Source organism: Hypomesus transpacificus, chromosome 22, assembly GCF_021917145.1.
Source record: "Hypomesus transpacificus isolate Combined female chromosome 22, fHypTra1, whole genome shotgun sequence".
NCBI lineage: Eukaryota > Metazoa > Chordata > Actinopteri > Osmeriformes > Osmeridae > Hypomesus > Hypomesus transpacificus.
The window spans coordinates 7234665-7249322 of record NC_061081.1 but is presented as its reverse complement, the minus strand read 5'-3'; the positions used below and the strand labels follow the sequence as shown (position 1 = coordinate 7249322).

The 14658-nt window shown below is 38.9% G+C and overlaps 2 protein-coding genes across 3 annotated transcripts; both read right to left on the bottom strand.

The window, feature by feature from the left end:
• Nucleotides 1–275: 275 nt before the first annotated feature.
• LOC124484324 (serine/threonine-protein phosphatase 6 catalytic subunit) lies at nucleotides 276–3605 on the bottom strand. The gene is made up of 7 exons (XM_047045206.1): nucleotides 3487–3605; nucleotides 2917–3012; nucleotides 2671–2736; nucleotides 2328–2469; nucleotides 1919–1998; nucleotides 1586–1795; nucleotides 276–1408 (listed from the first exon to the last, which is right to left on the bottom strand). The coding sequence occupies exons 1-7, from the start codon at nucleotides 3559–3561 to the stop codon at nucleotides 1160–1162; spliced, it is 918 nt and encodes a 305-aa protein (XP_046901162.1). The 5' UTR covers nucleotides 3562–3605; the 3' UTR covers nucleotides 276–1159.
• A 1385-nt stretch (nucleotides 3606–4990) lies between these two features.
• Nucleotides 4991–13987, bottom strand: ncs1a (neuronal calcium sensor 1a). 2 transcript variants are annotated; one of them, XM_047045208.1, is made up of 9 exons: nucleotides 13777–13987; nucleotides 13416–13553; nucleotides 10747–10771; nucleotides 9174–9312; nucleotides 8765–8843; nucleotides 8191–8279; nucleotides 7947–8024; nucleotides 7113–7238; nucleotides 4991–6848 (listed from the first exon to the last, which is right to left on the bottom strand). In XM_047045208.1, the coding sequence occupies exons 2-8, from the start codon at nucleotides 13477–13479 to the stop codon at nucleotides 7140–7142; spliced, it is 573 nt and encodes a 190-aa protein (XP_046901164.1). In that variant the 5' UTR covers nucleotides 13480–13553; nucleotides 13777–13987; the 3' UTR covers nucleotides 4991–6848; nucleotides 7113–7139. The 2 variants fall into 2 exon arrangements, with proteins under 2 accessions (XP_046901164.1, XP_046901163.1); XM_047045207.1 differs by having other exon boundaries at nucleotides 13681–13979.
• Between the last annotated feature and the right edge of the window lie 671 nt (nucleotides 13988–14658).

Here is a 14658-nt window from a genome sequence, read left to right as displayed (position 1 = left end):
ACAATTCCTTCAGTGTCCAAACTTTTGTTGATTTATTACAAACTCAGCATTAAAGCAGTGTTGAAACTGACTGTGTTACAACACCCTCTTAATGCTCACTCCAAGTTAATAATCACAACAAAGCAGCTGGTTTGTAGCTTAGTGGATTTCTTATTTGAGCTCTCTCTCCACAGGTCTTAACTAAATAGGGGTACCACAAACAAACAAATCAGGGTTACCACAAACAAATTAATGTCAGGATATACGTATTGACATAATACAAATTAAAAGGTACATTGAGTTTTAAGTATTTTATTTTCAATTGGTAAGTAATTGGCAGTCTAAAATAATAAGATAAGGATAACTAAGACATAAAATTGTGTATAAAACCTTTACAACCCACATGCCAAAAACTGTGCCCTGCCCCTCAAATGTTTTCCTTTTAATATTGAAATAAAAGGAAACGGGATAGAGTAAAATCTCACTTAAGTTATTACAAGTGGAACAATGGATGTTGGGGTGCAATTCTCCACAGATAAGTTAAAATATTTTTCTGCCAGCAACAAAAAACATTTGTTTCTAGATGTTTATGCTTTTCCTACGTACAGGCCAACATTAACTGGATCTTAAAATATTATATTATTAAGGACTGAATTGCTTATACTGAAAATCTTAAGTGGTATACCAGATGCACAACCATTCACAAAATGATGCATTTTGTCATTTTGTATATGGTGGTATTTTGACATGGGAACAGAAAATGACCAACAACTTTTTTTTTCTTCTAAATTTGTGAAAACTCATTCGGATTATTTTTTTAAATGAGATTCAGCCAGACTGGATATTTTTTTCATAAGTATGTTATAGAAATTTCTAAAGAATTATAAATAAAATTTGGAGGAGGTAACGGCCATGATCAAAGAGAGATCCAGTCAACTAAAACACTCATTCCATGAATGAATATATAGGTATAAACAGATTTACCAAAGACAAAGTTAAGATTTCTCCAGAACATCAGATATGGCTCACAACACGTTCCTACTTACAAAACTTGCTGGAAGTCTGCAACTGAAAGGTTCTGGGATACGACTGTTTAGACTTAAACTGTATGGAGCAAATACCATGTTAGATGGTCGTGGGGGGCAGGGAACACCTTCTGGGAAAACAAATTATCTTAAAACTACAGGAAGTAAGGTGTTGTTGTTCGGGGTGGAATAACCCGCTCCGAGTCTGGAACAGCACGGAAAAGCTTGGGCTCTCGTGTATTCACATCCTTGAAGACCATGATTGATGCTATGTTTCCACAGCGGTAGCAGTAGTTGGGTGCCGACCACACAGTCACCAGCTTCTCATCAAACATGAACTTGTAACCCTCATGGACCAGCTGATGTGCACGACAAATCAGCTTGAGATTGTTGATGTGAACAAACTGAAAAGAAAAAAAAGTAATCAGAGCTATAATTTAGTGCCTCTGATAATCCCAAGGATGGTTTTAAATCTATTTTGGAAACAGGGGTTTAACACATTTTTTAAAGGGACCGAGGCCCAAATTCAATTGTTCCTTAAAATTGGAAATTGGAAAAACAGTCAAATTCATGGCGTTTACCTCATTAGTAACTTTGGCACCAAAAAGCCATCCTGCCCCTCGTGGACTGATAGCCCAGGTGTCAACATCCTCTGGGTCTGACCACACAAGGTCACAGAAGGCCCCTTTGTGGGGGATTTCTTGGTTGCGCTCAATAGTGCGGATCTGGTCCAGGGTCTTGATGTCGGGCGAAAGGCCGCCGTGCACACAGAGTACCTGCTCATCGATCAACTGTGAATACAAGCTAAAGTTAATTACCCATTTTGAAAACCTTAAGTGTCGGTAGTTAAATTATGTATATTAAAAAAGATAATGTAAGAGTTTCTGGGAAAGTAAATGATTGGTTTTACTCACAGCAGCAACAGTTAGCATGTCAAACACTTTTGTGCAGTATCTCCATGCATTGGCATTTCCATATTTAGTTTGGCACTCATCTGGAAAATGGAAACAAATATAAACATTCATACTGACTATGTTCCCTCTATTTTTAGCATAAATATGCTGCAAGAAATTCACAAATCCATGTACTTGTAATAAACATTTTCATCAAATGAAAAACACATACTGTAATAGCACATGCACACTGTACATGACACTGGGCAAAGTTGAATAATCTAGGGTTAATGAATAGAAATCTATGTACAGGTCTCATCAGTTCAATGACAACTGATATGTTTTAGCCATTCAAGCTTTTGGAGCGGTAAATTAGAAGTAACTAATACATATTCAAGTCCATTGTATTTGGAAGATATTGTATTTTTACCATAAAACCCATACACTTGTGTAATCTGTCTGCTTTCATGATTCCCTCTCAGAAGTGTGATGCGATCTGGCCACTTCGCTTTTAAGGCTAGCAGATGTGTAAATGTTTCCAAACTGTAGTATCCTCTATCAACAAAGTCTCCCTGGGGAAAATAAATGAACATACATATGATTTATTTCAGCCAACTGCGGCACAATCAGATAAGCAGAGAAATGCTTTATATTTAATAAAATGTAAGATGGCAGTGATACAATCCAATATAAATAAAGGCTGCTCTACCTACAGTGTATTACAAACAGATCTATTATAATATATCTATATTATAACCAATTGTTTAACTCACCATGAAAATGTAATTTGTGTCTGGAACTTGTCCACCAGTTCTGAAGAGCTCACATAGGTCATAAAACTGAGAACAATAAGCAGAAAGTTAAGTGTTTTTGACAGATGCATGTATCACATGTCAGAATACTAAAATTCTAAAAGACACTATGAACTTATTTGGTGGTGGAAGTACGAGATCTTCCAAAAATGTGTAAGAGAGAGGTAAACAAGTAAAATAACGCAACCAATTCGAACGAGATCTTACCTGACCATGGATGTCTCCACAAACAGTGACAGGAGTGGTGACTGGTTGAACATTTGATTCCTCTAGTAGCAAGTCACACACATAGTCACATAATCTCTGCAACATTAGGAACATGAAGTCAATTTACAAAATCGTTTAAAAGCTAATCTTACAAAACTACTTGGCAAATTTGTGTACCGTAAGTTTTGGATTAAATCAATCTAACAGCGTTTGGTATGCACTGGATATGTCTGATTTAGCGAGCAAGTCCGTAGTTCACCAATGACTTGATGTTAATAATTGCCCTCAGCTAATACTAGCGTTTAATTAGCTACTTTGCTCGTTAGTTAGTAGATATTCAGCAAGGATGGTTCAATTCAAGAGAGACTCATTAACTAAAATAGCTGCTCTAACTAGCCTAAACAGCTAGTAAGCTTGCTAATAGCTAATGGCTACCCTGCCTTGTCTGTTTGTAATGTTTCCTTCAACTGTTAGCTTCTGAATGACCTAGCTACTTTTAGCACAACTATTATTTGCTACAATTATTGTTCAATACAATTAATCACAATATGTACACTCATTAAAACTTACCTTCAAGTCGTTTTCTGGTAAATATTTGCACTGTCTTGCAATCTCCACATATTTATCTAAATCTAACGGCGCCATGTTGTGAACAACATGTAGGACGGGAGAAGCCAGTAAAAGATTCTCATTTCCGGTTGATTTCTTCAGTATTAACATAAACAAGTTGAACTTGAAAATTAACTAATCTTTCTTTCCCAAAGATACAAGAATATGAACAAGATAATTGAATACTACTATGTAAACATAATGACTCATTTCAGAAAATTGCTAAAATAATAAGAACGTTTAGGTTCAACTTGTGAGGCTTGGCAACCAACCAGGCCTACAGTTTTTTTTGTTTGTTTATTACCAAATGTGGGTCTGTTTATTTATTGTTCACTAGGACATATGTTTTCAACTGGTCAGATAATAAACCCATAGATTTTAAAAAGAATGGACGACGCGTCTCCGCTTCCTATCACTGCACAAAAATGAAGCCAAAATATCCTGGATACGGGTGCTGCCATCTTGCGCTTGGGATGTTACTTGGGGCTAGAGTCTGCGCAGTTGTGATCGGGTGGTGGAGCCGCGGTATCGAGGTCCTACCAGCCACCAGGGAGCGATCGCGATGTTTTGGCTTCACATTTGAGGAGTTGTCATGCGCCCATTCTTTTTTACAGGACCCACATTTGTAATTGGTAATTGTCACGACCCCAAAATAATTTCATTTCGGAACCATTATATGCTTAATTTGTTCTACAAAACAATAAGTGCAGTAGGCTAATCGACAATGTCTGAAATGCACACAGAGACACACCTGCAGGTAGACAGAAAACACTAGGGGGGCTAATTACAACATTAGGCAGTGCTGTTTCAGGGATTGGAAATGGATGACTATAGTCCACAAAGCACTTATTTTGGAAAATAATATAATTGACCTACTTTGTAAATGTAAAACATGTGGGTAAAACGTTTTTTTAAATGCTTTTGTAGACTGTGTTGTAAGGGAATAAATGATTACTCCCTGTGTGACTCAGTTTGTTCACAATTGCTGTTTTATTTCCAGTTTGCCGCTCATCTGCAGGTTCCCCTTGATAAACTGAAACTCTCAAATGATTTCCATGGGTAAACAAACATTAAATGAAATGTATTTTTTTTAAATGTGTGATGAACTTCCTTGAGATGTGTTATATTTGACCTATACCTTTACACCCTCTACCATGTACTTATTTACAATTCTTTAAAATAATATTTGTCCTCTCTTTGATGCACTTACATTACATTTAGTAGACACTCTTATCCAGAGTGACTTACAGTAAGTACATGGACATACCCCCGAGGCAAGTAGGGTGAAGTGCCTTGCCCAAAGACAGACCGTCATTTGGCATGGCCGGAATCAAACTGACAACCTTCTGATTACTAGCCTGATTCCCTGACCGCTAAGCCATCTGACCTCCACTTGCCTTACTGTTCTGTCTCCAATGAATAGATCCCTACATCCTCTTTTGGCTCCAGTTGATCCTCTTTCTGCTCCAGTCCACTTTTGTTTATTAAAACAATCAATAAAATAATAAACCATGGTGACTAAATACATTTGATACATTTCAGTCAACCAATATAACAGGTTACAATGATCCCTTCAGACATAGGGCATGCCAGATGCTGGGCCACCCCAGGTGCCTTCTGAGATAATTACAGACATTCTATGGAAGGTGCAAATAATGATGTTGATAAAATCAGTCAAATGTTATAACACATCTAAAAACAAGAAAAATACACCCCTTAGATTCTCTGTGTGTGGCTATACGCCATTTAATACAATAGGAGAAACTAAGCCATGAGTGTCACGGCCACAGCCGTGTCCCCCTGTTGTTTTTGATTTTGCCCTGCCCTAGTGTTTCCCTGTCATTGTCTTCACCTGTGTCTCGTTCTCATTAGCGTCATTGTGTCCACCTGTGTGCCATTTGGTTCTGTATTTAGGTTCCTGTTTTGTGTCCAGTCTTTGTCTTGTCCTTATGACCTGTGTCATGTGAGTACCCTTTCTGTGTTCCTGTCTTTTTCCGGTAATAAACCCTTTGTTTTCGAAATGGCTGCGTACTCTCGTGCATTTGGGTCTTACCCCACCTCACACTGTGAAAATGATATGCCTTAGTAAGACACCGGTAACCCTTAACCTAATTTTTTTTATCCATCATCCCAAATTCACACACTTACAGGAACTGACACAGTGAAACTGACAACAGATTTTTTTTTCTCTCTTCATGATAAATCAGTCTGGAGCATAGGGTGTTATACAGTGTGCAATATCAGCGCAGATTGTAGTGTGTTTGCAGAACAGTAGTATAATACCAGTGCTATCCTTGAAGATTTGCTTAGATTGTCAACATGACTTTTGTACATTACAATAAATAAATCAACTACTTCTTTAAGGCAAGGTAGGTAATGTTTTTGAGAAGCACTTTGTGTCATTTGCTGAAATAAACTTGACATCCTGATAGCAATCAATACATCAAATGCTCTGACTGTAAAATAAAATAAATCTGCTAACAGTGGCTGTCGCAGGACTGTAATAAACTAAGAATCATTGCTTTGGAACAAATGCAATGATTGGACTGAACAGGCTACTTACCTTTGAACCTATCTACCTGCATGCTCTCTGCCTGTGTATCAATGCAGAAGTCAGGCAGCGTGTTTGTGTTTTAGGGGAGTGGCTTTGAAGAGAGAGGGTGGAATATTTTGGGTTGGATACTTTCAAACTCAAACCAAAATAGCTGGTTTGGCAAAACGTACCTACCCTGCCTTTAACATACAGAATACCTGTACAAAAAGTTACAGCAGCAGCCATTCAAATGTCTTCATTGGTTTTAAAATCAACGAAATTGTACTTTGTGCAAAAAAAACATTAAAGGCATTACTTTATAAAACATTAAACGCCATAATCACATCAAATAAGTGTGTATTTCCTAAGCATCCAATGACAGTGGGTGCATCATTTTGTACTCAGCAGCAATGTGCTTCAGTTGCCTGCTCCTTGTATTGGCATACTGACACTCATTAACAAAATAAATAGATAGAAAAACATAGTTCATAAGCTGCGTTTTTGTCAACTCTCCAGTGACATTCAGTTTGGATCCCTGCTTTCTTCCTTGTAAATTAAAACAATTCTCAAGCAGGAATATTAATGTCACTGGATATTCCCCCCATGATGTTTATATAGAAGCCGTGGTCTTGAATGATTATCGACCAAGATCCACACTACTTCAGTTATACTGAGTCCATGTTCATATGCTCTCTAAGTAGCTGAGAAGGGCAAGATGGGCAGAAAGAGGGCAGAACAGACAACAGATCTGTCCCTTTCAGATGACAAGGAGCATATTTAACAGTCCACACTAGAGGATGGAGAGAGAATGAATTAGTTTTCTACAACATACTTTAAATACAAATTAATTGTTTACAAGCTAAAATAGTTTAAGACCAAAAGACAGATTTCTTCTTCGTAAATTCAGTAGATCCAGAAATTCTGTCAAAAACCTCAACTCTCTCTACCCCCTATTTGGGTGGAGAGAGTGCAAACTTTTCCTCCCATATATTATAATCAACTGTGCCTGGAGAAAGTGAACATGGTTTTCTTGATGGAGTCAACCAGTACTTACAGTGTGGAGAACCAAGGGCATGTTATGCTACACAAGCCCGTCATACAGCGATAGTGCTTGGACAATGGAGGGGTCTGCTTTGGAGCCTTCCTGGAATTCCTGCAGAGTCAGCATACCATCTGCATTCTGACAAAAGACATACACATTTTAATTTTTTGTTTAGATACTGACTACGGGTGCCTTTGGAAAGTATTCAGTATTGTCGTATTTTCTTGCATTAATCTACACGGAACACCCCAAAATATTGTTATTATTGTTTGTTGACTGCATGTATATATACCCTAAATCTGGTAACTCTGGGCCAAATCATCAAATTTTTTATATACATTTTAATTACATTTGGCATGCTGATTTGGTCAAGTAAGAATCCCATGGAACCAAAATGTCAGCCGTTTCGGATACCTATAAAGGGAGATGTAGTTTATATTAACGTGTAAGAACCTTGAGTCATGGGTATCCCTCTACTAGCTTTGAACAACTAGATTTTAGCATTTTTTCCTCCCAGCTTCTCTGATATATTAAATGGAGGGATCTGCAATCTTAAGGTCTCTCCATACATATTCTATGGGGTTCAAGTCTGACCTTTGGCTGAGCCACTAAAGGACCTTTAGACAAATAAACCAAGGACTTAATGTAGTGGATTATTACATTAATATCAGTTTTACTCTCAAAACGTAACACTGTGTTCCAAATCAGTAGAAGAGTATTGAGAGCCAGATCCTTTATCTCAGAACAGAAAAACCTTCCCACCAGATCAGCACAACTGCTTCGAGTTGCTTGGTATGTATTCCTAACTGATCTACTTGTGTTCCTACCATGTTTGTGTTTCTCTACCTTGTCCATTAATGCAAAGATACGGTCCACTCTTTTCTCAGGTGTGTTTTCCTCCTCTGGCAACTCCACTGTGTTTCCCTGAGGAGTGCACGCAAACCCAGATGCACAAATAAAGACATACTGTATGTGGCCCACAATGACCAATTCTTCACAAGATATTACCATTTGTTTTTTTGTTGTTAAATAGCACTTGGAAGACTGATTTCACTCATTTGAGGGGCAGGAAATAAGAGGAAAGACGTACCACCATTTGGTAGATTGCATCTACAATGTTCAGCATCTCGTCTCGCGTTATGTAGCCATCATTGTCCAGATCGTAAAGCTTGAAGGCCCCTGTGGGAACCGGAAAAGCAGCACATGGGAAAACGTCTTTACATTTGTTTTTACATTCACATAAACAGACAAGACATGTTTCATACATCTCTGTGATATTACATCTCTGCACAGCAGTTACTCAAACACTGTGAAGCCCAAAAGGAAATGTATAACAGTATGTTTGTGTGTGTGTAATTTAAACACCTTAGTCAGTTATGTTAGGAAATGTAATTGTTATTTCCATTTGTAAAAATAATAATAACTTTACTCGTAAAACCCACACCACTAACTCTGTGTAGTGACACAGTGTAGTGTTTTTGCTTATTAAACCAATTCAAAATAAGGCAATTTGCTATTTTTTTTTAACCTATAATCACATCCAAGGAATTCACAACAACCCACGCCATGAATAAATTCAAATGTACAAAGGTATCCTGACTGAGAGGTGAACAAAATAGTGGGTGGACTAAGGTCACGTAGTGGATTATATGGTGTTCTCTTACATCGTAGTTTTTCATCCAGTGTGCCCCTGGAAGTAACTGACAGTGCCTGAATGAATTCTGAGAATTCAATACGCCCATCCTGCAGAGAAATATACAATGTAGAACACGATGGAGACAAAGTGTTGAGAGAGTCAAAGAAAAGTACAGTAAAGAAATAAAGGGCAGAAATAAAAGGGAAAAAGTTGTAAGAACAAAAAATAAGAATAAGACAATATGAGACAAGTGGGGAGACAAGAAAGTAGTGTGATATTGCATTTCCATTAATTTCATGAATAGCACTAGACAAAGGTGGTGTCCATTATATACATCAAAACAGTTTGGACAAACATAGCCATACACTTGCACATACTTGCACAAACACACACAACCACAGACAAGACCTAAACTATACTTGGACATAGTCTGTTACCTTATTCTCATCAAAGACATTGAAGACAAAGGTGGCAAACTTGGTTGGGTCACCAAAGGGGAAGAATTGTTTATAAATCTTTTGGAAGCCAGCTGAGTCTAGCTGACCACTGGGGCAGTCTTTGATGAAGCCTTTATACCTGTGAAGAAATCATTCAGGTAAAAAGAGTTGTGGAAAGTGGAAAACAGGGGAAGGAAAAGAAAGAGATGCAGAGCAATAGAGAAGATGTAAAAGTGGTCTACGTATATTGTACATCAATCACCTTTAGTTTGAAGTCACTCCCTGGTCCCCTGTCTGCCTGCCTGCCTGTACCTTTAGCCTGCCTGACCTGCTTGTCACACCTCCCTGCCCTGTCAACCCAATGTCAACCCAACCTGCCCTACCTATCCCGTTGGCCTACCTGCACTGTCTGCCTCGTCTGACCAGCCCTTTTCTCCTGCCTTGCCCGCCTCTCAACAACCCCTGATCCTTCATTAAACACCCCCTTCATTTGAACCCTTCGTCATAAGTTGCGTTTCTCCTGCATTTGGGTTAATGCAAAGACACTTTTAACCACTTCAATAGTCTTGACTGTGTATTACCATCAGCTTTTGGAATGGCCGAAAGCCACTGGCGACACATGGACTTCGCCCCAGTCTGAGGCTGTGTGTACTAATGGAGTTTTTTAAATGAATCTCTCAATATTTGTCTCCATTCATCCTTCGCTCAGTCCTGACCAGTCTCCCTGCCCCTACTCCTAAGATGAAACCCTAAAGCACGATGTTGCCACCACCATGCTCCATCGTGGGGATAGTTTATGTGAGGGCACGAGGAGGCTATGGTTTAGGCCAGAAGAGTGCTTGGCCATTTAGTAAAATGTTCTATGCCAGAGATATTCCTACCCCTAAGTGAGTTTAAACTTTATATAGGAGGATCTAAATCTACTGCTGCATCCATTATTACTACAGTACGAACTGTGTAAAGTCTTTAGAGCACTACCGTCTTAGGTCTTAATTTCTTTACAAACAGTCAAACATCACTCATCTGCTTTGTACATTTATCCTGCACTACACTCACTGTGCAATGCAAAAGCCATGTTAATGCACAGTACAACAAGCCAAGCAAATAGTTCCATGTTCTAATGCACACCAGCCACCAATTTGAATTGTGATCTTAATGTTTGTTGTGAAGGGCACAGTTTATGCACTGTCTACATTTTTACTTGTGGTGGTAACAGCTATGAAAGCTGTTGAAAACAGTTCAACAGTGACAATTTGTGCGCCTGCAATTTTTTCTATTTCCATCCAAGATCTTGTGGAGAAAATACAAAGTGTTGTGTTCGGTGTCCATGGCAACAGAAGACTCAAATAGAAGGTTGCTGGAACAAATAGTGTAAATATTTCTGCATGGTATTTTATTGAGATAAATAAGGTGGAAGGAACCTCGAAAGGAAAGATGATTAAATTTGAACTGTTTACATCTGTCACCAGACTCAAAGACACATGGGTAGAATATTCAACATTTATTATGTAGAAAGATTATAGCACAATGGGCTGGAAAGAATTAGCTTGATGAAAGAATTATGAAAACTTACCATTGTTGTACCTCTTTTTCAGTGACTGTAGAGACAACAGAAAAGGATTAGTGTTAGGATTATAAAGCCTGTTCATCAGCTTGTGGATACTGATGTTTCCGGTATAATTTGCTTCTGTGTTTAAGAACCTGGTCATGTTGGCAACAATTTATGTCCCTCTCCCAGAACTTTTGGTTAAAAGCATGTTTACAGTTTGTCCTGTACTCTAGCATCTCTCACATGGAGTACATTGGGAAATCTTGCGATTCTGCTTAGCCCTGCTAAATAGGTCTAGGGAACACATTACACTGGATCCAAGACAGTTTCTTCCCTCTTGAGTGCTCTATATGAGGTGTTTACAGATGAGGAAACCCTGTTCTCTATCTCTAATACATATCCACTACAAATTCACGTCTCCATTTGAGAGTGGGCTGTGAGCCCTATGCACCCTCAATCAGCCACGTGTGGATGGTCTTCCCCTTCCCTGTTCAAGGGTTGGAGGGGAAAAGGGGATTAGCTTTCATAAGGGAGAGCAGATAGGGGTCTCATACAATAAGAAGGACAGGCAGATAATAAGAAATAAGGCTAGATAAGCTACAATGTGATGGGAAAATAAATGAGGAATGGAAAATGAAGCAAAAGACCACAGATAGAGAGTGAAATGAGAAGAATGAAGAGGAAAGAGGACCGTAATTACATATCACACTTCTCAGTCAAAGAGAAGCGATTACAGACTGGGAGGGAATGCTTGGAGACAATGGCAGAAAAAAGCAATGGTTTCCCTGTAACCAAATGACAATCACCCTTGCATACTTCTACCAAAGGTCACTATTGAGAAATGAGTTACTGTATATTATAAATCAAATGGATGGCTCTACATAAATGTCTAATAATTTGTATTTTATTAACAATTACTCTGAATATTTGGTGTCAAGGCAACAGAGCAAAACCCCATCTAAAAGCATCTAATCATTTTGAGGAAGCTATGATTAAGATAAATGTGTAAGCCATAGCCTCACTCACCATATCACTACGAAGGCAACTAATGGATTGACTACTGGCTGAAGGTTTTGATATTCCTCCAAACTAAGGAGTCCTTTTCATCTGTTCTCACTCGCCAGCAAGCATCACTAGCACACACCCATAATTAGGATACACTTTGTGAATCCCACTGTGAGAGCAGGAAACTAGCCCCAGTGAAACCCTCTCTTTCCCTCTGCAGGGGGTGTTCATCCAGATACACGCTATCACACACCCAACTCCCCTCATATGGTGGTGAATGTCAGTTGTTTCCCACATGTACACTTATATTACATTCTGCTTATAAATAATACATACTTTCTAGTGAATTGGTAAACTAATGGGAAAAAGTTCACTATGTCAAGCAATGCAGTCACTCATGTCTAAAACTGTCTCATAATTGATGTCATTATCTTAAGTACACTTGGATCAACTACATATCGGTATGTAATTCTGACAAACTGACCAGCTGACCAGCTTCCAATGACTGGCACCTGTCTTTAGTGTGTACCCAATATGTTCAATTGTGAGTCTAATATAGTTTTACTACAGACAAGAACAAGCCCTCCATGACCAATAATATTAAGTGTGTTCACATGAGGGGACAGCTGATTGCTACAAACGTGGTTGAAGGACAGGGGCAAAATTGAAGAGGAAGACAAATGTGGACGTTTATTTGACTCTGGCAATGGATCTGCAATTCAAATGACAATGCACTGTGGCACAAATGGCAATTCAATGTGCAAAGTGACAGTGCAATACAAAATTATGTTTGAATACACCGTGGAAGTTCATTAAACTATTGTTTCTCATAAAATAAGGCATCATATTAAAAAATATAAATCATGAGAAAAATCTAGCTTTAGAGATGTTGAAGAAAATAATTTTGTGATTTAGGGTAATAGATACATGCTGATGGCTTGGGTAAGGTAATTTGAAAATGGCGTGAGAGGACAATAAAGTTAATTTGTTTAAGCTTTTAGTTTTATTGCTGGAACATGTATAGTTGAGATGAGGCCATCGCAATGTTTGTTGAACTTGTCTTACATGAAAGTCTACTTTTGTGATGAATAGTGTTTCAAACGATTACAGAAGAAAACAGAATCGTTATGACAGAAAATAAATGGATATTAATAATTGGTCTTTGAATTTTTCAAATAGTGAGAGGTGAATAGAACACATACATTTTACCGTTTGCAATCTTGAGCAGAACTGGCTACATCATTCAGCATGTGGCAGGTTTTACTTCTGCATGCAATTTCTGTTTGGATGGAGACTGGGCAAAGCAACCTATTTAATTTGGGAAGGCTCAATGATTTATTTATTTTCCATCAAGCCAAATCTATCGCTTAATTGATAAACTTCTCAGTGATGTGCTTCAAACTGGTGTCTTCAATCACACAGTTGTATGTTATGTTTACAATATGTTTGTGTCTTGATATTCTTTGGCTAATTGATATTAAGATATTAGGAATTTCACACTACAACATGTCAATGATATTATAATGCGGTTGTCTTCAGAAATGTATTTCTGATCAACCTCATTGGAACTTGTGACTAAATTCCAAATTTCCACTTATCCTGTTGATAAAATGGGGGTGTGTTCTACCTGTGGTTACAAGATTCACTAACAACTGCAATTCAAGGGAATAGAAAGAGAGAGAACTTACAGTAGGTCTTCCTGGTCAGTTCCTCCACAACCTCAGGCTTGAGTTTGCTGTTAGACTTCCCCATGGCTCCCAAGTAGCCACGGTGGTATAAGCTTCCGCCACAACCCTCAAAACACTTGAGATGTTTTAGCACTCATTCTAAATGCATGGAAAAATGTAATGGGCACTTGCTCCTTAGATGGCAGTCAAAGTAGGACAGGAAGTTACGTTACGATAAAAAGATAAAATCAAAGACAGGACGTTAAAAGGGTAGAAATACGATTACATAGCAGGACCGGCCCCTCCTTGGGTAGAAAGACTGCAGCGAGCAAGCGATAAGCAAGGCTGTCTGGGGAGAGAAAGAGAGGGGGCTGTCACCCACTCTGTTGTGTCCCTCCTGCTTCCTGTGATCCTGCTTTGCCACCACCGCTGCAGGACCTGAAACTCCCTATAGAGAACAGAGATGCTTTTTGGGGGGGGGGGGGGGGTTTAGGCCCAGTGATATCTCTCATGCCCTGAAGATTTTCCAGCGTCAGGCTAGGGACAAATGGAGGGATTGGGCTGGCACAAAGAGAATGTTTCCTGTCTGCCTCACTGCTCTGAAAGAGGGTGGGAGTGTGTCTGAAAGACGTGTTGATACTGTTGTCCCTGGCAACGTGAACCACTCCCCCTCTTTACTGGCTTTTGCTCTTCTCTGTTTCTCTCCTCTACATAGAAATATACAGCTGATCTACTCAAAGAAGATTAATGCCTTATTTTCATGCACTTAAAACAGGGCTTTTCTAGGGTCCAGCCAACTAGCATTTGCATATGTTAAAATCCCTTCAGACAAAGCATGTGAAAGTGCTCATGAATATTAGGAAATTGGCAGAAGATGTGACTGACTCTTATTGGAGTGAACACAGGCTCCAGTTTTTCCTCTGAGGTACTGGAACAGTGATGAGTCACTGCTCCAGTTGTCCAGAAACAGCCCTTTCTGAGATGGGGCTGGGTGACCACCACAGAGCCAGAGACCTGGGAAATGTCAGGGGTTGATCCTGTGGATGAACTGCTTGAAGTGCAAGTTTACCTTACCACAGCATGAGAAACTTTCCAAAGCACCATCACTCTGTCTAATGCAATGGGCAGGCCGGTCAGTACATTTCAAGTTTTGTAGAGTGGGTCAGTGAGGTTGGCAGTGGCATTGTTCACAAAGTGGAGAGCTCTCAACTAAAGGAGAAAGTGGTAATGTGAAAACAGCATTATTATTTTTTTATCCCAGCTA